The sequence below is a fragment of the Trichomonas vaginalis genome, chromosome III, assembly GCF_026262505.1.
Source record: "Trichomonas vaginalis G3 chromosome III, whole genome shotgun sequence".
Classification (NCBI taxonomy): Eukaryota; Parabasalia; order Trichomonadida; family Trichomonadidae; genus Trichomonas; species Trichomonas vaginalis.
In genome coordinates, this window is record NC_067205.1 from 243,941 (window position 1) to 265,939 (window position 21,999).

Sequence of the window (21,999 nt, forward strand, 5' to 3'; positions counted from 1 at the left end):
CCATTTTATCTTCTGCTGGCTTTTCTGCTTCTTTCTTTAAGTCTGCATAGTCGTTTCTCATTCTTTCTATCTCTTTGACTGAGTAGTTATATTTTCTTATTGCTGCTTTACATTTTGAACATTGCGGCATCGTTTTTGCGTTATACATTGAAATAAAACCAGCTAGAACAACTAAGGCGTCAATGGTTTTCTTTCACTCAAAAGCTGCTGGTTTTATCTGTTCATTCCATACCTTACCTCTTCTATCTTTATCTCTTATCTGCCATACACATTTTGCAACAAATGAAACAAAGTTGTCGTATGTCTTAAACTCCCCAGATTTATATATGTCAGAGATGTTCTTATATACCATGTCGCAATCTTTGTCCATAACTTTATGGTTGCAATGATATCCTAGAAACTCATAATTTACCTTTCGTATGAACTTCTTTATTTCTACTGAGTCAGTTGGTTTCACTTCTATTTCATCGAATTCAGGAATAGTGAGCTTTTGTTGTTGGATTTCAGGCAATTTGGGTAAATGGTCGATGAGGTCCTCCATTTCATAAAGATACTGTTCATTTGTTTCATCTTTCGCACTACAGTCTAAATTACTTGTTAAAAGTTCTTGCTTTATCTTCTGGATTTCTGTTTCAAAAGTATATGAAGAAGGAATAAAGCTTTTCATCTCTACCAACATTGACGTAGGATTCATGACTAGCGAGTTTGGTGCTGTAGTTGTGGACAGAGTCCCGCCGTTCGTGGCTTGAATTGTTGTTGTGCCGATTGTTGAAATCATATCTTTTATACAAAATAAAAAAATAAATAAAAATAAAACTAACTTTATTTTTCTATCTTAAGGAAATTCATGAAAATTCACGAGAAAGCTAAAGCAATCTGAGCCGCTAAGCGGCGAGGGTGAAAAAACGGGTGAGATCTCACCTCTTCACCTAAAATATATTTTTGGTGTAAATTTATGACAAAAATAAATGGTACCATTAATAATACATGACTGTTCTCATTCATGTCTGATTTACATCTAATGAAAAAGTTTAGAAGAATTTTCTTATTCTTTCTGGCTTATTTTTGTCTTTCCAGTACTCCCGCTCTAATGGTCCCAGATGTGTTGGCTTTGACTCTCTCAAGTTCTTAGATGGTATAACATCTTCAACGCCTCCTTCATATCTTACTTTATAAGTGTCATCGTTTATGTTATAGCCAAGTATTTCAATAACCACTCCTCGCTTTGCTTCGTCAATGGTTTCAGCAAGTTTGCCATTACTACTTTCAACTAATTTATGTCGAGGGTAAAACGCAATAGAGTCGTCAGCAGCTTTTATAAGATATCCATTACCTTGCGTAGAGTCTACGATATAATAGTTTCTACTTAACCTTAAACGTTTCTTTGTCAACGGTTTGTCGTCAAGAACTACACGAACTTTTGTACCAGGAATGAGGGTAAATTGTGTTGAATTTCTGATATTTTGTGTTTGGCTTCATTTCTTTTGTATATACTTTTCTTCTTGTTGTTGTGTCATTGAATTTGGTGTATGTCCTGTTGTAGAATGTGTTGAGGAATTATATACTTCGAGAAAATGTTTCATTGTTTCTTCGGTAAAGTCTCGCTCTTGGTTTAAATCTCTGAGCGTTCTTATGAAGCGGTTTATGATGCCGAGTATGTTATGGTTATGGTCTTCAGTAGTGTAGTGAGTTATGTTATGCTTAATGAGAAAATCTGTGATTTCATTGCTGAGGTATGCACTGTCTTGGTCTGATGTTAAAGTACTTGGGCTATGTTCTGCTACAAACTTTTGTAAAACTCTTAAAACTTCATGAGTTCCTTTATTCCTCATTGGATATGCATATGCTTTACGAGTGTTAACATTAATGAAGATGAGGAATGGGTTATGTCCTCCTTTTCTGCTTTGAATGAGAGTGTCAAATTGGTATGCGCCAGGAGTGTTGGAGTAAATTGGTAAAAAGTAGTCGTAAGGGTTTATTTTTGTTTGATGTACAACATTTTTGTCAAAGAACCTTTTCACTTCAGCTCTGTTAGTAAATCCCCAACTCTTTGCAGCTTCATTGAACTTCTTAAATGACCTCCATGGATGTTGTTCGAATACTTCTTTCAAGCTCATTTATGTAAAGTTAAAGATTTTATTCTAGGCTCAAGCGCGTTCATTGAACGCGGTACCATGCGAATATAGTCACAAATGGTGGCATATAATCTGCACCCGAGCCTGTTGGATTTGTTGTGAAAGTGTGTGAATGATTTCCTGTGGTTCCACAAAAATACCTGCGCTTGAATCTACTGGGTCACTTGAAATATCATATCTATGCATTCCCTGTCTATCCGAACCTGCTGCAAGATTTGTATAACCTCTTTTTGTTATTGAATGTGAATGACTACCTGTTGTGTTTGTAGTTCCTGTATGAGTGTGTGGTGGAAGGTTTGCTTCTTTAATTTTCTTCGAACCTCCTGTTTGCTTTGAAGAGTTAGCACAGTATAAGAATTTATCTACAATCTGCTTCCACGTACCAAAACCTAAAACTGTTGCTGGATTTGTTGAGTTCATTGACGTATAAATAGAGCCTATAGGATATAATGTTTGAAGTATTTCAGTCTTTAATGTTTGAAGCTCTGTTTTGTCTGCTTTCTTATCTAACATTGCTGGTAGTTCATATGCTTCAAAGTTTCTGGCATGACCTTCGATATTCCTGCAACTGTTATCTAAATTGTTAAGAGTATCTTTTACGCTTGTACTCGGATTCTCTAAAGGTGCACTTGAACCCAAATCATAGTTCAATATTATGTCGTCTGCTCTAACAGTAGTGAAGGATTTATGTGTATGTTCTTTGTCAGCTTTACTATTTAATGTAGCTTGAAGTTCATTTATATCGGAGATATTGTGTTTATGAGATTTCAAAACTTTGTTCATTGCTTCGAGTTCAACTTTGTCAGCTTTACTTTTAATAGCATCTTCAAACGTTATTTTTGCCTTAACTCTCAATGTAAATCTTGGTTCAACTAATACACCGTTAACATTGAAAGTAGAGGCATAAATTTCACCGTATAACCAAATGCTTCTGGTGCTTTAGCTACATCATACTGTACAGTACAGCTTATGTCATAACCTTTAGCCACGAATGTATTTATATCTCTTTCATTAACATTTTTGTCTTCGCTTCATCACTTCGTGTTAAATATCCATGGTAGTCCGTTATAATCTGTTCGTCTGAACTTATATAATGAACGTGGTTCTTGACTTTATCACTCAGAGCTAAAAGCTCATTTTTGTCTGCTTTTTCGGCTAATTTCTCATTAACATCATTCACTTCTAATTCAACTCTTCCGCCAGAACTCTTTATATCATTAATCTTTTTCATTAATTCGGTAATTACGTCATAAAGACTATATTTCTGTTTTCGGTTTTTAAATAATGAGTCAAAATTTCTTTTCATCATACATCGCTGACATTAATGATATCACCAATTCCTTTTTCATTTATTCTCTTCATTAATTCTGCAATAATGAGAATATATAATCTGTTAATTTATTCTCTTCATCGAGGGTTTATAGAATGTTTTGAAATTGAATCATTAACTCCTCTAAATAAATCAATAACTTCAGGATACACGTTTTTAATGTCTCGAATAACCCGACCAGTATCCTGTTGTTCATGTTCTTCGTTCCCGTCGTACGTGGTTTTATATCTCTAACCATCATCAACGCAGCCATAACCGGAGGGTTTGTTGCTATCTGTTCGAAATCCGTCCGTTATGTACGGTATATCTAAATAATATTCTTTTGTGTTTTTAAAACATTTGAAACAAGTCTTTTAAAACCATCTACAAAATTTCCTGATTCACCTAATGTTCTTGCAGCATTTACAAGCTCACCCATTCCGCTTTGACCCCAAAAACGTCCATATTGCATTTATTTCACTCTGTATAGTTGTCCATTCAGCGAAACTAACACCCGCATTCGCTAAGCTGAAAATGAAATTCAGTGGATCGAACTTACTTCCACCTTCTTTTTCAATTTCAACGAACTCACTAACATGAGATTTAAGTATTCTTTCGTTAAAATTGTTTTCCCCGATGTTATTCATTAACGAAACTATCACCGTCAAAGTTAACGAATTCAATTCGTCGTTGATGCTTTATTTCATACACCGCTTTTATCGATAGTTTTTGGCTCACCTTCTTTAGAAGCATATGAAACATTAATGAATGAATTATATGTATTCGTGATGAATTAAAATCAATGATTTTCATTAATGACCCTTTAATGATTCATTTACTGTCGAATCCCTTAAAGTAATTAATGAACTGTCATTTATGAAAGGTACACTGCAAACCGTCGAGTTTGGATCAAATGCTGTAGTTGGTGCAGGAATATTAATGATATAAGTCATTAAATCATTAAGTGACGTAAATAATGTTGTCGTTTTGATTTAATTTCTTTAGCATCTGTTATATATGGTAATTTTATTTCTGTAGTTTCTGAATTAAAGATATTCGCTAAAATGTTTTGTAAACTGTTTTGAACAGCTGTGTAAACCGTTGAATCCGGAACTCTTACGATTTCACCGTCCTTAATAAAAGGCATTGCACATGGTGTAGTGCTTGGGTCAAATCTTTTTGGGTTATGATTCAACATATATTCTAATGCTTCATAAACAGACCTATATACGGTTGTATTATCTTTTTCAATAATTTCACCGTCCTTTATAAACGGCATAGTACATGGAGTTAAAATAGGGTCAAACTTTTCATAGTCCTTCCATGTTATGTATTTCTCAGTATTTCCATCAGTATAACAATATATTTGTCAGTAAGTGTGAGAGAGTATTGACCAAAATATAAACGTTTAGCTCTGTCAGCTTCATACGCATATGCAGCTATAACTCATATTTTAATGAGTATAAAAATGTTGTTCTATTTGCAAAGTACAGACCCAAATGAATACGGGACAGTAAAGCTACAAACAAACTTAGGTCTACAGAATGAGGCGCTTGCATTCAGAATGGTTGACTTCAATACTATCGCTTCATTCGTTATAACAGATGAAACAGATTTCATGGAGATTGAAATAGATGGAAAGAAGCACGAAATAAGATTTCACAATAATGTAGAATATAAGATGGAAACATTAGCTGGAGTGTTAAATGCTCTCATAAATACTACAATAAACAAGGATAACGAAGAAAACTTAATGAATGTTAAACTTATTGCAGGAGTTTTGAAGTTCAGTTATGCGAAGGAGTTTAAGATAACACGAATGAGTCATAGAGTACAATTGCTTTGGGAGCATACCATATGACATTTCCTTTGAAAAGTGTTGACAAAACGATTGAGATGAAATCTGTTCCATATGTATGTTATGGCAATTGTTTGTACATTGAGTCTAAAATAGCTAATGTCACAGGCATTTCAGGAGTTAATAGTAAAGGTTCAGTAGAATATAAATCCTTCTGTTATGCAGTCAATTCAATGTTCATTCCAAACGTTCCTGTCATAGCAACTCATTTAGGTAAATGGGTTCGCATTAGTCCTCATAATTTGAAAGACATGCAATTCAGACTTGTTGACTTTCAAGGAGAGCCTGTAGAACTGAAGGCACCAGCGCGAATGACTGTTGAAGTTGACTTTTTAGAAAATATTAAATGCAACAGCTTACAAGAGAACTCAGAGCTAAAAATATAAAGTATGAATGTTATGTATTAGGTCATGAACTTTGGTTGTTGCTGTTTGATGAAACAAATGAATTAGTTATGTCAGTCAAGAGAACAGAAAAATATTGTGTTAGTGAAAACTGCACCAAGTCAATAAGATTAGGTTTGCATTATGAAGATGAGTTCGATACTGTTGAAGAAGTTTTGGATAGATATTACAAATTGCTAACTTGAAATTTTTTTTGACTGACGGCGCAAAGCGCCAAGATGGGCTCAAAGAGCCCTCCTGACTGCTTTAATTTACTAAAACATATTTCAAACAAAGCTTATAGTCAGTAGATAGTTTTGTATATTCTCGTCGAATATTTATACTTAAACTCAACTCCTGTAGTTCCTGGTGTTTCAATGATGCGGATGTTACCTATTTTCATGAATAGTGGCGTTTGACCACAGCATTCGATTTCAGGGTCGAGATAGTCAATGACACATTGTTTCCCTGTTATTCGTGAGATAGCATTTTCAAGGTCCTCCTTTGTTAGAATTATTTGGTTCTTGCTTATAAGATTTGTCAAAAGCTTCTTATCGTCTTTGAGTAAAATTGTTTGGTATAACTGAAGAAGGTAATGGTCTACGTTATCTGAAGGATTTGTTTGAACATTTGTGTAAGGGTTGTCGTTGGCTTCTCTTGAAAGAATTTGGTCCAGTGGTGGATACTCTAACTTAACATCTGATGTAGCGTTAGCGTTTGAAGCTGAGTTTAAATTCACGGATTTCAGCTCTGGTTCTGGTTCTTTCAAACACTCTGAACTATAGTTCTTTATGACAATATTGTTTGTCGTTCGTGAGTCAACATTTGATGTTGGTTCAATTGGAACATTAACGGCACCAGCTAAGATGGATTTGCTTCTCATTTCATATAGAATAAAAACCTTTTATATATGAAATGAACAATATACTCGACAAGGGTTTGAATGTAAAGCTAACGAATGAAAATATTGTTGAATTCACTGAGACAGGAGCTGTGTATAAAGATGTAGAACTACTGAACAAAAGAGCTAAGGGAAAAGCAGGAACATGAACAAAGGGTGGAAGCCTATAAAAATTTATGTCAATGATGGCTCAGGAGGTTCAAACATAAAGTATGCAGAAAGTTATAGAGTTTATGCTCTCAAAGGTGAAAAGCCTTCATTTAAGAACAGCTATTCTAACGCATATCCTCAAAAGCTAACGGATGGGGAAGTGGATGATATGAATGACAGCAAAAATATTAACAGAAATGGCGACAGAGATGCATGGAATTTGTTTACCATCAGTCAATTGAAGGTTAAACTTTAAAACAATGTTGGTCGTTCCCATGGAATATTTTTGACTTTAATGGTATTAGTCATGATATGAATCTCAAGGTATGAACGAGGAGAAATGAGAGACTTATATGCTTCCCAAATTTCTTCAAAAGGTAATGTTATACCTGACTGTTTCCAAATGAGTTCAATATCATAACGTGAGAAACCTTGAAAGATAACGAAGTCAGTTATGAGACGTTTTATGTTTAAAGCAAGAAACCCATGTTTGCATAAGTATTGCTACAGTTAAGTGGTAATGTCTGACTTTAGTAATGATGTTAGCTAATGGTGAGTCAGGCTTTGACACTAAACCTTTTCCAGCGAAGTCGTCACAAACGAGCAAGTGTTTGAAGGATATTTTTGAAGGGGTATTTTGAAAGTTTTGATAGAATGTAGTTTGTCAGTCGTTTCATATCGTAAACTCCTGAGTACTGACGTAAGTGGTGTTTGTCAATAATTCTTTCCATCTCCTCGAAGTCTTTTGCATTCCTGACTGTATGAACTCTACGATGGCATAATATTTTCTCTACGTCGAATGTAACGTTGAAGAAATTCAATGAGTTCGCTATCTGGAACTTTAACGACAGAGCTTGAACTTTTGACATAAATGTTTTCGCTGTTGAGTCCATAGAGTCTGAAGTTGCTGATATAATGATTTGGTCATAATATGAGTCATTTCCTAAACGCTCTGTTATGAGTATATGACGAATGAGGTTAAATGTCTTTCCTGACCCCATCTTTCCACAATAGAAATACACACCATTTGAACAGAACTCATAATCTTTGCTGAAAGGAAGAATAAGAGAAGAGTTAAGTTTGTCTGTAGTTTCATTCATGTCTTCATCTACGTCATGTATTAAATGCTTCATTTTATCTCCATTAAAAATGCAAGTCAGAAATATTCAGAACATAGCACCGAGTCTAACTGACAAGAGTATAAAGATATACTATGAACATGTTATGATGAAACCAACCAAAATTCAAGAAAGTCAGTATACTTATGAATATCCAAGACACTGGGTAGAGTATGTAGGAGGTGAGAAAGCTATTGAAATCAGACAGTTCGAAGTATTCCAGCAGGAAGAACAATATTATTGAAGAACTTTAATGTTTTGAGGTATAATGATGAAACAAAGAAGCAAGATAGTTTCCCTGTTGCTGTGTATGTAACTTAGATACAGGAGATGACATGAAAGTTTTTAATACAAAGCTTCAAACGGTAGTGAGAGAACAACTGACTGCGGAAGGACATCCATTGCCTTCAGAAGTTACCATAGCATATAATTTTGAAACAAACTCAATAGATTTTAAAGTCATCTCTGCAAAGAAGTCAGGTTTTACATTTAATGAAGCAGATGTCTATTCGAATGAAAACTTCAAAGCTATTGCATGGTTAGATAATGACGATTGCTTTAAGAAAATATTTAAATTCAGTGACTCAACGATGTCAATAGATGACCTTCGTGGAATGTTACCATCGACGTTTACAGTAGAAGGTTCAGCAGGATTGCTTACAAGATTGTCAATTGGTGGTATTTGGTCTCGTGAGAACATTGTTATAAAATCCAGTATAAGTGAATTTGCTGAAGAATCTATATTATGTCTTTCAAACTACATGTATTCGCCGCCGAAGCATTATAGTATAACAAACTTTGTCAGTAAGTTTAACATAAGACTTGTCGAACCTTCTTCAATGAAAGATGTTGTGCTACCTAAAGATGGAAAGGATGGACTCATTATTGAGATGATTTTAATAGCATATTAAATGAGCTTGTTCTTGAAGGTCATTCATGATGAAATAACTGTTGTAGAAGATGTTAGCAATTGTTCAGACATTTTGAAGCGTATAGATGAGATAAGAAAGAAGTTAGATAGACCGCAAAGTGGTGAGGGCGAAGCCCGTGAGAACGCTTATGTTTCATTGACTTTCTCCAGTAACGAGAACTTTTATGAGATAATATTGAAGAGAGATGATTTTAATATGGTGTAAATGGTAGCTTGGGCAGCTTTAGGCGCAATGGGAACAAAAGCATTAGCATTTGGAGCAAAAGCACTTGGAGCTTATGACGCAGTAAATAAAATGAGTGGAGGAAGGGTTTCGAAGACATTAGATGCAAATAAAGGGAAGATTGGAGGCTGGGTTGCAAAGAAGTTAAGATTAAATAAAATAGGGCTCATAAATAAAGCATCCAATTTGGTTGCGACTGAGTCAGAAAATGCTTTAGGAAAGGACGATGAGTTTGCAAAACACGCAAAAGACTTTAATGACCAGATGAAAGGTGAAACAATGCATTTAAATAGAGTCGATGGAACTAAAGAAAATGTTTCTTCTCCACCAGTAGTTCTTCCGTATGGTCCCTATGGAATGTATGGAAACCCTTACGAAAGACCATTTGACCCATTGACTGGTGGAAGTAATTGGTATCATTATGGACGAAGAAGAAAGACAGTCAAGTTGGAGACAGACGTGAAGAAAGCAACTAAAAAGAAACCAAGGAAGAGAGTTATAAAGCAATGAATTCAACAGGGTGAAAAAACAGGTGAAAAAAGAGGTGAGATCTCACCACTTCACCTAAATTTATTTTTGTGCTATGTTTTCATACGTGTGAGGGTGGTGATATCATTAATTTTTAAGTTTATTTTTATTTTACTGAAAATTTTTATTTGGATGTAAATGACAGAACAAAAGCAACTCATACAAATCGAAAAATATAACAAACATACATTTAAACATTTATTCTTCCTTCCTGAGCATAACATGTTCTTTCCAATACATCCGAGACCAGTTGATTTTCATTGACTGTGTATAAAGATAGAAATAGTTATATCATTAAACCATACGATGACGAAGGTAAGTTATGTAAATTGTACGTTAAGAAGTTAGAGAAAGTTTATGGCTTCAAGTATGACTACAATAGGGTTAACACTGATGATGAAGATATTGAGGAAAATTTATGAGAACATTAGTGAAGTCGTTAGTGAGAACGATAGTGAGAACGTTTATTTTTTACATTAGTGAGTTCGTTAGTGAAGTGAAGTGGGTGGTGGTTTTGTAAATATTTAAGGTTAAGTTAGTGTTGTCGTTTGTGTTGTAAAATATACGTTAACGGTTTTGTAAAGTGTCAAATTCACATATAATGGGTAAGGAGGCGCGCAGTGCCTCCGTACCCAACTAACCCATACTAACTGTCCTAGCGTGTATACAAATACCAGATATGCTGGCAGCGACGACAGCGAACGTTGCGGCTTCCGCCTTCATTGAATTTGGCGCCCCTTATTGTTTCTGGACCGACAACGGTTCAGAAAATAGGGGCGCCTTTCAAGATCTACTTGATCTTGGGGGCGGCCAATGGCGGCATACAGACTCTCATTCTCCCTACCAAAATGGGAAGATTGAGAGATTCTGGCCGACATTGGAGCGCTGCCAAAGCATTCAGGCTATTCCTGCCTTTATTTGGGAGTACAATAATAACACACCGCATGAAGATCTCCCAATTAATCATTAACTGGAACAAATTACACGCCAAATCAAATGTATCAGCTGAAACCGAAATACACAAATGCAGATACAGAAAGGTTGTGGCAAATATGGATACAGATACAGGCATGACCGCTGTTGACACATTCACAGCGTAATAATAAACATAATTTTTTAATTTCATTTTTAACAAGTTTTTTTAAATGTATGTAATGAATAATTCATTAGAATATGATAATGCACATTGTAACAGAATAGAACAATCACCAATTTTTTTTTGAAATTATAAAATAAAAGTAAAAGTATAAAGTAATCTAACCAAAAAAGATATTTAAAAGAATTTTGGAAAAAAACAGAATAAGGATAATGATATTATTTTAGATACACAATCGATGTACTGAAGAATAATCCGGTAAAATGATGATATAAAATTAGATTATTTTACAAGTAGCTAAAAGAATAAAACTATAATATAAAATAAATGAAGTTTAATGAAACAATAAAGGTTAAATAAATAATAAAGATTTTTATTTTATATCAGTATTGAGAAGAAGTAACAGCTGACACTTGGTAGACAACTTCTTTATGTCTAGAAAATTCTATCTTGCTTTTATTTTTTTCTCGCTGTGAAACGTATTCGGTCATTTTTTAAAAATTAATTTTTTGTTAGAGATAAGAGCTAAAACTTTGCAGACAACTCCCCCATGTCTAGCAAATTTAACATTCGTCTCCATTTTTATATATTTGGTTTAGAATGTTCGAAAATGCGTAATATGGTCATTAATATTAATTGAAAAGAACCTTGAATTAATTCAATCTGATCTCACAAAATATTTTAAATTACAAACTTCGTAGTTTGAATAGATAATTAGTATTAAACTCAAATAACTAGTTTATTTTTGAATAAAAATAATTTGAATTTATTCAATTTTGTGAATTTTCCTTCAAAAATCAAGTTTAAATATCTTATTTACCATATAATTATAAATACAATGAAACATATTCGAAATTGAAAAGAATGACTTTTTCTGTTCTTTCAATCATTCAATTTGAATTTTGCAATATTGGATTTCCCATTAAATAGCTATTAAAAACAACAAGCAATTTAACTTACATTCAAATTTATTTGTGTTATATTCAATCTTCTCAAAACTTATAATTTTCGGCTATAGCATGATTATATGCTATATAATATAATAAACCTATAATAGTATCATTCTTTCAATTATTTGAAGAGAAAACCGAAAAAAATCTATTTTCGGTCTATAACAATGGCCAAAAGATAACGTCAATTTTACTAGAAACCATTCACTCTTTAAGTGCTTTCATATGTAAATAGTTAAGCAAATGCGTGTATCACATTTAAATTATAAAAAGCTAATCCTGTCATATCAAATCTTAGATAAACTCGAAACTGATGAATAATTTTGATGTATAATTGCTTTATACCAGACGTATATACCATTTCACTTTCGGCCAATGTATTTCAAGCCACTTCAAGGAAAAAAACTTAACGTCATTATATAACTTTTTTACGAAATTTTTCAGATTTTAATACCCACACTATATTTATTAATTCGGAAAATAGACAATTTTATGACTTTTCATTAAAATTGTGAAAAATGTTCGGTTATTGATTTTATTACGAGTTACAAATTGCTATTTATCATATTGTTATCCGAAATCATGAGAAAAATTTTCTGAAATATAAAAACTAACTCATTTTTGTGAGTACTATCAATCATTCAAATGTATACTCAGTCTGTAGATATGAATTTTGCAACTCAAGAGCTCAAATGGGCCGAAAATCCAAACTATACAAGCGAATCAGAAGATATTGATGCAGACGGACATTTCCCACCACAATTGTTGCCAATTGAAATTCAGAATGAATCCTATTTTTGTCCGCCAATCAATACAAAATACAAGAACAGTCTTATCAGCAAATATGTCAGACGCGAAAATACATACTCAAACAAAAATATTATGAAAGGAAGATTGACATCTCAAATTCGTCCTGAAGAAAGAGATGCTGCTATATATGGAATGTTTTCTATATCAGTAGGATCTTCACTTTCGCACAATACATTTGCATATGCTACAAGGCTCTTCGATTTATTGTTAAAAATGTCGGAGATCTCCGAAAGTGATATCAATATCTACGCTGCCACATGCTTGTTCATAGCGACAAAGCTTGAGGATGAAGGTCCAATTGATTACTGCGAGCTTTTTTCATCCTTTTATGGAGATGTTTCCGTTAACAGTATTGTATCATGTGAACTACGCATTCTAAGCGTTTTAAAGTTTGACTTAGAAGTCATTACACCCTTTTCTTATCTTGACCTGTTTCTTCCGGAATATTATAATCAAGCGACTCCAGAGACCAATTTTACATTAAAAAGTATCACAATTGCTTGTGTATACTCTCTTCTACTGATTAATTGCTCAATGAACTACACAAGCTTTGAAATTTCCCAAGCAGTACTTGAAATTTCTCAAGCACTGATAAAAAAGGAAAAATGTATATCACAATCAGAATGTCATTTAAAGGTGATTGAATCCCTCTCTGTGGCATTTGATATACATGGTGTCTTGAGACCGATTTTTCCTCAACTCGAGGAATATATGCTTTTTTAAGCTCTTTTGTGTTTGTTAATAAAGTATTGCATCCTACTATTATGTTTCAATCTCAAATATCATTAAGAATGATTTCACATTCCCGAACATTTTTTGTTCAACTATGCCTTCATGTTTTTCATGAAAAATTCGATCCTTGATGATATGATGAGCATGATTTTAGATGAAAACTTTCAATTATTTCAAAATGAAATGTGATATCGGTGTGAAATTTGTCAAGAACATATATAATTGCCAAAAGTTGTGTTACTAGTTATAGAATGATTAGGGAAGTATTAAAACAGTCATATAAACTCCTTCAGAAAAAGTAGTAGGGTATGACGGGTTGTGTGACTTTTTTTGTAAACGTAAGAATTCATACAATATCGAGCGATTTTGTATCATTTTTTTAACATATGAAGTAAAAAATGTATGATTCTTACGGTTTTTATTCTTACGTTTTTGAATAAATCAAGATTTAAAAATTTTCAAAATTGTAAGACATTTACACTCAGCCCATACATAATGAAATAAACACATTAAAAAAAATTAATATTAATTAAAAAATAATTTATTTTTTATCTTTTATAAAAGAAGCTATATATATAGATGATGTCAGATATTCCGCGATTAATTAAACATTGTTTAAATCCTGAATGGAATCAATGGAGTCATAATCAAAGACCTCATAAACGAGAAAAAGAAATTAGAAACTAATGATTATTTGAATTTATGAAATCAATTATTTGATTCATTCTTTCTTCAATCTCTTCTATTCTTTTGTTAAATCATCTATTTTCATTAATGAGGTGATTCTTGATTGAGGAATAGATTTCAAACTAACCACTCCTTTTATTTTTGAAATTTTGAATCCATCAACTTTAAACATTTTATTCAATTTACACGTTGTCAAATCTTCCTAACACTCAAGCATTTCAAGCAATTGTTACCGATAAACAATTTTATGATAAAAACATTTTCAAATTCGCACCTTTTGATTTCTTCTGTTTTGATGAGAAATTTAAACCTAAATTAAAGAATAAAGCTGAAGAAAAAGCACATGAGAAGAAGTTATTGGGTTTAGCAATTGAGAAACAGGGTGATAACATGGTGGCGTTATGTCCTAAATGTTATCCATCATTCAACGGTTCAATTGATGGAAGTGATTTTAAAAAGATTGCACAAAAAATGAAAGGTGTTAGTTTACGACAAAATAAACAATTAACACCTAAAAATTATTTGGATATAATAAATGATAAAGTGATATTTGATGGTCAGAATATTAATTTACAACTTCAAAACGGGTCAATGACTCGCTTAACAATCGGTAAGACTGCATTAACAGGAGCACACACTAAGGCTGTATGTTGTGAAAATGGATGTTGTATGCCATTTATTTAATATAATTTAAAATTTTATTTTTAATAAAATGCCACAGAAGAGACAAAAGGAACCGTTAATGATGGTTTTGATACTATGATTCAAAGAGGTGGGCACCCTTAAAACAATTATTTTATTTTTATATAAATGAATAGCGCAGATTTAAAAAATTTAATTGATGATTTAGTATTTAATCAAAATTTTCTTACTTATTATGAATTAAAAGCATATCTCCAAAAATATGATAACACTATAACGGGTGATGATATGGGTTATTATTATCCATATTATAAAAATGAAATTTTGAAATATCATGATAAAATAATTTCTAAAATTAAAGACAAAATTAAAAATAATGAATATACAAAGGAAAAAACTAAATCACAACTTAAACAATTGAAAGATTTCAAAAATAAAGTATTAACAGAAGAAGATATTGATGAATTATATAATTTATATAATCCTGAGCCGCAAAAGCCAAAGGAACAAAAGCCAAAGGAACAAAACGCCCAGGTCCTTCAGACCATAAATGAAGCACAAGCTTTAATTTATGATTCGTTAGTTAAATCATATTCAGCCCGACTTTTAAATGAAGATCAACTTTTGGAATTCATCCTTCAACATAAACTCGAAGCGGGAAAGTATATCAAACCTTTATATACAGCATATTTAAAACAAATGAATAGAATACATCCAGAATTAATGAAGGGGGGAATGAAATCCAAAATCAAAGCAGATAAAATTAAACCACTTGCAACACCAAAACCTCCAACGACAGTACCTCCTCCTTCAGTTAATCCTTCATCATTCACTTTATTATATCCATTTCAAACATTAAAGAAGCAAAAAGATTTTAAAAAGGATTTCAAGATATTAAATAAACCAACCGACCCAAAAATTCAACCGTTAAAGGAAAAATTTAGTCGCCCTTCATTTGCACCATATCCATATTCATACGAAATCGATCATTTAGAATATTCAAAAGGAAACGTTACTTATTTATTTGCCATTAACATTAACACCAGATATTTATATTGCATTCCGGTGAAAGGGAAAACAGAACAGGAAACAAGAAGAGCTATACAATACTTACTAGATCATGAAAGAGTAGATAATATAAGGGGTGATGGTGATAAAGGATTTCAGGCAGCTATGGCTCATTATTTTCCACAAATTAATTTTTCTTTTCATCCTCTCCATATACGTTTCATAATAAAATAGTTGATGCGGTAATGAGAACTCTTAGAGATGCGTTAGGGGTTAACGGTCAGATATACTGGGATGGAAATCATGACTCCATCATACAGCAGTTAGTATATTATTACAATAATACATGGCATAGAACTATAAACATGAAACAGTGGAAATGAAAAATGATATTTCAAAAGAATGGGAATATATTAGAAAGCAAATGGAAAGGTTAAATGATGTTAAACGTGAACAAATTAATTCGGGGCTCATGAATTTTAAACAAGGGGAATAAAGTTTTGATTTCATCTCGATTATGGAAAAACTGATAAATCAATGACAAAAGAAGACGAAGATTTGACACAATAGCTGAATTTGTTAGATATATTAACGGCAATGCATTAGTTGAGGTTAACAATAAATTAATAGAAATTCCGATTTATTTTATTACTCCATTATATTTAAATAATATTTAATTTTTTATTTCGTAAGAAATGAGTGACAACGAAGCATCCAAGAGTCAGACGATGAATATAAAAGAAACTAAACAGAATTAAATCAAAAATATGCTATTACAAAAAGAAGCCGCAATGTGGTGGGGTTGAAAACGATCAAGAGAGGAAAGAAATAATCGAAAAATTAAAAACTTACCGTTCAATCCTTAAACTGAGTGAAGCAAAAAAAAAATAAAAAGAATTTAATAGAATAAATAAATTGATTGGAAGAGATGAATTTAATAAAGATGAATTTTTAAACTCAATCCAAATTTAATTTTTATTCCTCATCTTCTCGGTTTTCGTGGTTTGTTGTTTTTAATTTGTTCTTGCATCATTTTATCATTTCCTCCTTGTTATGATTTGTGGTAAATTTTGAGCTTGTGGGGTATCCATTTATATAAAAATAAAATTTGATGTTATCGTTATGTTTTCATTAATGATTTTAGGTTATTCAATAATGAATTATTTTTGAAGAACTGAAGGTGTTACCATGTTACCATGTGCTACCATGTCAATTAACTTCTCTTAAAAATGATGACAACATGACATTTTGACAACAACACAGGAAATTTGATGTTATCGTTATGTTTTCATTAATGATTTTAGGTTATTCAATAATGAATTATTTTTGAAGAACTGAAGGTGTTACCATGTTACCATGTGCTACCATGTCAATTAACTTCTCTTAAAAATGATGACAACATGACATTTTGACAACAACACAGGAAATTTGATGCAGCCCAAAAATAAAGTTGGTTTTAAAATTATTTTTTATTTTTTATTCCTATATAAATGACAGCAACAAACAACAGCAGCAACTTTATCGTTTCTGATGAAAAAGTTATTGATTCATTAGTTGAGGAATTAGTTGTGGTAGAAACTAAAACCCTCAACGAAAGAATTGGTGAAAACAAGATTGATTTACACAACTACCTCAAACATGATGGAGGAAGAGGAAGGAAAACTGGTATGGCTTTATTAGTAAATAAAATATCAAATTTAACGATTATAGATGTCGATATCAATAAATCATACAATGATGAACTTAAAGAAACAGTTAGAAAAGACATTCTATCAAAACTTTCGGATAAAGACGTTATAGTTAAAACCGCTTCAGGAGGTCTTCACATTTATTGCAACACTAATTTCTTCTATGCAGTTTCGAACAGAATGATTAAATGTTATTCCTGCAATGATTATGATATTGATATAATGACTTCTATTGATGATTCAAAGCGTTCATTAGTGGTTATGGCTGATTCAAGAGTTCGCAAGAATGCAACAGAACCAATCAATACATACTCATTCATTCGTGGAAGTTACGATTCAACATTAACCAGAACAGTGAATGATATATTAAATGATTTGAATATTAAGGTAAGAGTTGAACAGAAGAATGAAGAAATAAAGAGTATAATGAATGAAAACAAAGATGTAAACATTGACGATAAACTTGCCCAGAGCATAGTTGATGGCATCAGTGATTTTGAAGTACATAATGACGGTGGAAACATGAATTTAGAAAAAGAAGTTACATTATTCACACTGTTTCAAGCAATTAATTCGTTACCTAATCATTTGATTAATGAAGCATACGATAACGTTTATAACTTCTGCAATTTAACTGAAAATGCAAAAAGTAATTTTGAAAAAGCACGTAGTAGATATGCACATTTAATGACTTCTCCATTTGTTTTGGTGAAGATTCTAAAACTATATCAAAAGGAATATTATGATGAATACGTTTTGCCTTTATTACGTAAGCCAAAAATAACATTTGATATCAAACTTGATGACTCGTTTTTGATAACAGATATTAGACGCAAGGCTGAAAATCATCAGTATAAAAACAGTTCTGAAGTAATTGAGGATTTATCACGTGTAATCCGTTTTGTAGATTGTGGAAATAAATATTTCATTCAAAAGGACTATAATATCCACGACAAAATGAATCAAATATCATTCGTTCTTCAATCAAACATGAAAGAGTCACTTAAAATGATTAAATTATTTAAAGAAGAAGGTAAAACAATAACAGCATGGGACGTACTATTAAATCAATTATCCTCATTAACCGTTAAGGGTGTTTGCTTTAAATCTGATTCCCCCGATGTTTTCTCAACGTTTCAAGGTTATAAATACAACATTCTCGAAAAGCCTGATTACTCAAAAATTGAGATGTTTATGAATTTCATTAAAGAAGCCATTTGTGATAATAATGATGAAGTGTATAAATACCTTCTCGGCTGGATTGCATCAATGATTCAACATCCTGGAATCAAGAATGAAACAGCAATTATTTTGAAAGGACTTCAGGGAACAGGTAAAAACAGATTCACAGACATTATTTCTGAACTTCTCGCTGGTTATTCATGCAAAAACATTACTGAAATAGGTGAGCTAACGGGTAATTTCAACTCAGTAGTTGAAAATAAAATGTTTCTTGTACTTAATGAACTCAAGAATGTTGGTGAAGACAGACTTGCAAACTTCAACGCTTTGAAATCAATTATTACGGATAATGAGATTAGAATTAATGAAAAGAATCAACCCAGAAGAACTGCTCAGAACGTTGCAAACTTCATTTTCGTAACTAACAATGTTTACCCTGTCAAAATTGAAGTTGGAGACAGAAGATATGTAGTTTTAAGGGTTAATGGTAAATTCAAGGGTCAATTTGATTACTTCAAGAATTTAATGGATTCATGCACTAAGGAATTTTATGATAATTTACTAACATATTTTATCAATTACGACCTTTCATCATTTAATGTACGAATCATACCGATGACTGAAGCCAAACAAGATTTAATTGAATTATCAACAAATCCTTTAGATGTATGGATAAATACACATTATGATGAATTGTGTGCAGGTATGACGTGTAAAAATGCTCTATTCTGCAAACCATCAGACATGAAAGACAAGAATTTCCAAATGAGTATTAAGGATAAATGTGATAGGAAACATAGAAGAATAGATGGTAAACAAACATGGTGTTATGTTTTGAAAGAAGAAATGAAAGGATTATATAAACAGGTTGAACCAAACGATAATGAGGATTCATTTACTGATGATGAAATACCTGTAAATGAAGCTTTATAAAGTATGATTTGAATTTATTTTTGCCTTCCTCCTGTGTTGTTGTCAAAATGTCATGTTGTCATCATTTTTAAGAGAAGTTAATTGACATGGTAGCACATGGTAACATGGTAGCACCTTCAGTTCTTCAAAAATAATTCATAAATGCCTTCCTCCTGTGTTGTTGTCAAAATGTCATGTTGTCATCATTTTTAAGAGAAGTTAATTGACATGGTAGCACATGGTAACATGGTAACACCTTCAGTTCTTCAAAAATAATTCATTATTGAATAACCTAAAAACCATTAACGATAAAATATATTTTTGGTCGTTAATGACAAAAATAAATGGTTCATTTACTCACAATATTTTTGTACAAAACGACCCCAAACTTTTAACTTCTTTTCTGCAGTTTCTAATGCTATCTTAGCGAGTTCATATTCTCTAAATTCTCTCTTTAAATCTTCTTGTTCCCATTGGTCTAGTTCGTATGGAGAATCTCTATAACCATAACATATCTCACCTTCATGTTCTAATTGTTTTTCGCACATTTTTCTAACTTCTTCTTCAAACAAATGTTTAGCATTCACTACTGTATCTTCGAGTTCTTCTTCATCTAATTTCTCATGAACTTTCTTGTCTATGGAGTCCATAATATCTTTGACATAAAATGCATACTTTACAGAGCACCATTCAGCAACAAAATGAACGAGGTCAGGATGTATGTAAATACCTTTGAATTCATTTATAACACCCTTAGTAAGCTCATAAAATGCTTGTTTTGAGGTCGAGCCAATTCAAAAGTCAATATAAACCATTCAAAATTGAGAGGAAACTCATTGAGAGGCTCGGAATTCGAGTAGTGAGGAAGGGTAAATTTTGAGAGCCAAAATTTCAAATCCCCTCAATATTTCAAAGCCCTTCTACTTAGATTTTGTGACTACCTTATTTTCATGTTCTACTATAAATACTAAACAAATCTTCAAGAATTGAGTTCTTGATTAATAATGCAATTCGTAAGCCTGATAATGATGACCATTTCTGCTCAGAAAAAATCCGATTCCAACTTTACAAAATTAAATAATTTTTAGTTGTTCAATCCAATAATATCTCAAAAATAAGAGTATTTTCGTCTATACTTCGTACTTGAAACACTATTAGAAATCTCTAAGATATTACTATAAAGCCACAATTGTATTGAACCTTAGAAAAAAAAATCTCTAGCATACAATTAATTTTGATTCAAGTGATGTTCGGCATTAAAAGCAAAAATAATCATATACTAGAGAATTACACTTTTGGGTTGCTTCACGCCCCTTACAAAACGTGTTAAATTCATCTACTAGAATTTTCCATAATAGATCTAATTACATATTTATTAAAATAACAAAATAAAATTACTTCTTGCTGCGTGTAACTAACGCAGATATTAAGAATCCTGAGAGAACCATTAATATATATGTTGGAATGAAAATCTTGTAAAACTTTGCTCTTTTATCAAACAATTCATCTCTATAATCAAATTTAAAGTATGGCACCACAAAAGGATTCTTATAAGGATATTCTGTTGTTAATTTTAATGATCCACCTTTTCTCTGATCAACTACTTTTAATTTATAAGTGAATATAGAGATATAATCTTGCATAAATTCGAAATTTGATAGTGAAACCTTATAATCAAAATGCTTGATGCCAAAAAAAGTCATTTTTAGTGCAGCTTCTCCCTTAGTAAATTCGAGGGATATATTTGAACAGCCTGTCCATAAATAATTAAGTCCATAAGTATAGAAGAATAAAATCGAAGGATAGCGATCTGAACGCAGAGAACTTACGGAAACATGATCTGATCCTTTGTTTATATCTATTGTTTGATTATTCTCATCAAATACATCAATGTGCCCAACCATATGCGGAGTTTGAATAAATGCGAAATAACTATTAGAGCAAACTTGAAAAGATGTATCGTCTTTATTAGTGGGCAAAACTATTAAATTCAAACCTGAATATCGATTATAAAATAGAAGAGATATAAAAATATTATAAGTTCTTGGTTCATAATAATATTCTTGATCGCGCAATTCGTCATTATGGAGTTCCATTGAATCAATTATAAGCATAAAGTGAGGATCTTGTGGAAGAAATTCAAAGGAAATAATAGCTGAGCTGTTTTCGCGAACAAAAATTTGATTTTCTGAATCTAATGTCTTTGGATCACTAGAATTCGTGTAATAATAAATGGTTTTGTTACTGTTTGATAATAAAATATGATATGTTGTATCATAATTCGGAATTAAAACTACATTATATTTTCTTATTTTTGAATATTGATCCCAAGCGTATTCGAGTGTTTTAAGAGGTAATGGAAGGAAACCTGTAATGATTTGGTTTTCAGCTGTGGAATCTAATGAAATTAAGTAATATTCTAAATCAGATTTCTGGCTTAGAGTCCTTTGTACTATGACTAGTGTTTCATTTGAACTAAAATTATATAGTCCTGAGTGTTGAAGCATATCATTGTTCAAAACAACGAAATAAAAAGTTTCATTTTGTAATGGATGGCGAGGAGGTGTAATTTGTATGACTTGACGTTGGCCAATGATGGAAAATTCGCTTAATGGAATAATTCCATATCCCATGTGGGCCATATATGAGATAGATAAGTAAAAAAGGAAGTGAATCATATGAAATTTTGCACGCCTGTAAAAACTAATCCAATTTTTACGGGTGAGAATTTCTGCATCTTTAACCTTAAAATACAA

General features: G+C 32.0%; 8 protein-coding genes and 3 pseudogenes across 11 annotated transcripts, besides 3 other annotated features; 5 read left to right on the plus strand and 6 right to left on the minus strand.

Moving 5' to 3' along the window:
• Positions 1 to 10,172: part of a mobile genetic element that runs on past the window's edge.
• Positions 194 to 778, minus strand: TVAGG3_0613110 (organellar and viral DNA polymerase type B; the record flags this gene model as incomplete). The annotated part of the gene is made up of 1 exon (XM_051240101.1): positions 194 to 778. The coding sequence occupies one exon, from the start codon at positions 776 to 778 to the stop codon at positions 194 to 196; it is 585 nt and encodes a 194-aa protein (XP_051086688.1).
• On the minus strand, positions 1,032 to 2,117 carry TVAGG3_0613120 (annotated as a pseudogene). Its single transcript has one exon. A coding segment is annotated over exon 1 (1,086 nt).
• TVAGG3_0613130 lies at positions 2,187 to 3,718 on the minus strand (annotated as a pseudogene). The gene has a single exon. A coding segment is annotated over exon 1 (1,532 nt).
• Positions 4,913 to 5,688, plus strand: TVAGG3_0613140 (annotated as a pseudogene). Its single transcript has one exon. A coding segment is annotated over exon 1 (776 nt).
• Positions 5,990 to 6,568, minus strand: TVAGG3_0613150 (uncharacterized protein; the record flags this gene model as incomplete). Its single annotated transcript, XM_051240102.1, has 1 exon — positions 5,990 to 6,568. The coding sequence occupies one exon, from the start codon at positions 6,566 to 6,568 to the stop codon at positions 5,990 to 5,992; it is 579 nt and encodes a 192-aa protein (XP_051086689.1).
• Positions 8,445 to 8,765, plus strand: TVAGG3_0613160 (uncharacterized protein; the record flags this gene model as incomplete). Its single annotated transcript, XM_051240103.1, has 1 exon — positions 8,445 to 8,765. One exon carries the CDS (start codon positions 8,445 to 8,447, stop codon positions 8,763 to 8,765), a length of 321 nt encoding a protein of 106 aa, XP_051086690.1.
• TVAGG3_0613170 (protein of unknown function, DUF4107 family) lies at positions 8,991 to 9,320 on the plus strand (the record flags this gene model as incomplete). The annotated part of the gene is made up of 1 exon (XM_051240104.1): positions 8,991 to 9,320. A coding segment is annotated over one exon (330 nt), but the record flags the coding sequence as incomplete, so codon positions are not given.
• Positions 10,173 to 11,032: 860 nt separating the features above from the next.
• Positions 11,033 to 11,748: a mobile genetic element.
• Positions 11,749 to 12,224: 476 nt separating this feature from the next.
• Positions 12,225 to 13,630, plus strand: TVAGG3_0613190 (cyclin family; the record flags this gene model as incomplete). Its single annotated transcript, XM_001318457.1, has 1 exon — positions 12,228 to 13,115. One exon carries the CDS (start codon positions 12,228 to 12,230, stop codon positions 13,113 to 13,115), a length of 888 nt encoding a protein of 295 aa, XP_001318492.1.
• Positions 13,631 to 15,401: 1,771 nt separating this feature from the next.
• Positions 15,402 to 20,037: a mobile genetic element.
• TVAGG3_0613210 (uncharacterized protein) lies at positions 16,952 to 19,264 on the plus strand (the record flags this gene model as incomplete). The annotated part of the gene is made up of 1 exon (XM_051240105.1): positions 16,952 to 19,264. The coding sequence occupies one exon, from the start codon at positions 16,952 to 16,954 to the stop codon at positions 19,262 to 19,264; it is 2,313 nt and encodes a 770-aa protein (XP_051086692.1).
• Positions 19,597 to 19,893, minus strand: TVAGG3_0613220 (uncharacterized protein; the record flags this gene model as incomplete). Its single annotated transcript, XM_001318458.1, has 1 exon — positions 19,597 to 19,893. One exon carries the CDS (start codon positions 19,891 to 19,893, stop codon positions 19,597 to 19,599), a length of 297 nt encoding a protein of 98 aa, XP_001318493.1.
• A 390-nt stretch (positions 20,038 to 20,427) lies between the features above and the next one.
• TVAGG3_0613230 (uncharacterized protein) lies at positions 20,428 to 21,932 on the minus strand (the record flags this gene model as incomplete). The annotated part of the gene is made up of 1 exon (XM_001318459.1): positions 20,638 to 20,886. The coding sequence occupies one exon, from the start codon at positions 20,884 to 20,886 to the stop codon at positions 20,638 to 20,640; it is 249 nt and encodes an 82-aa protein (XP_001318494.1).
• Positions 21,933 to 21,999: the final 67 nt, after the last annotated feature.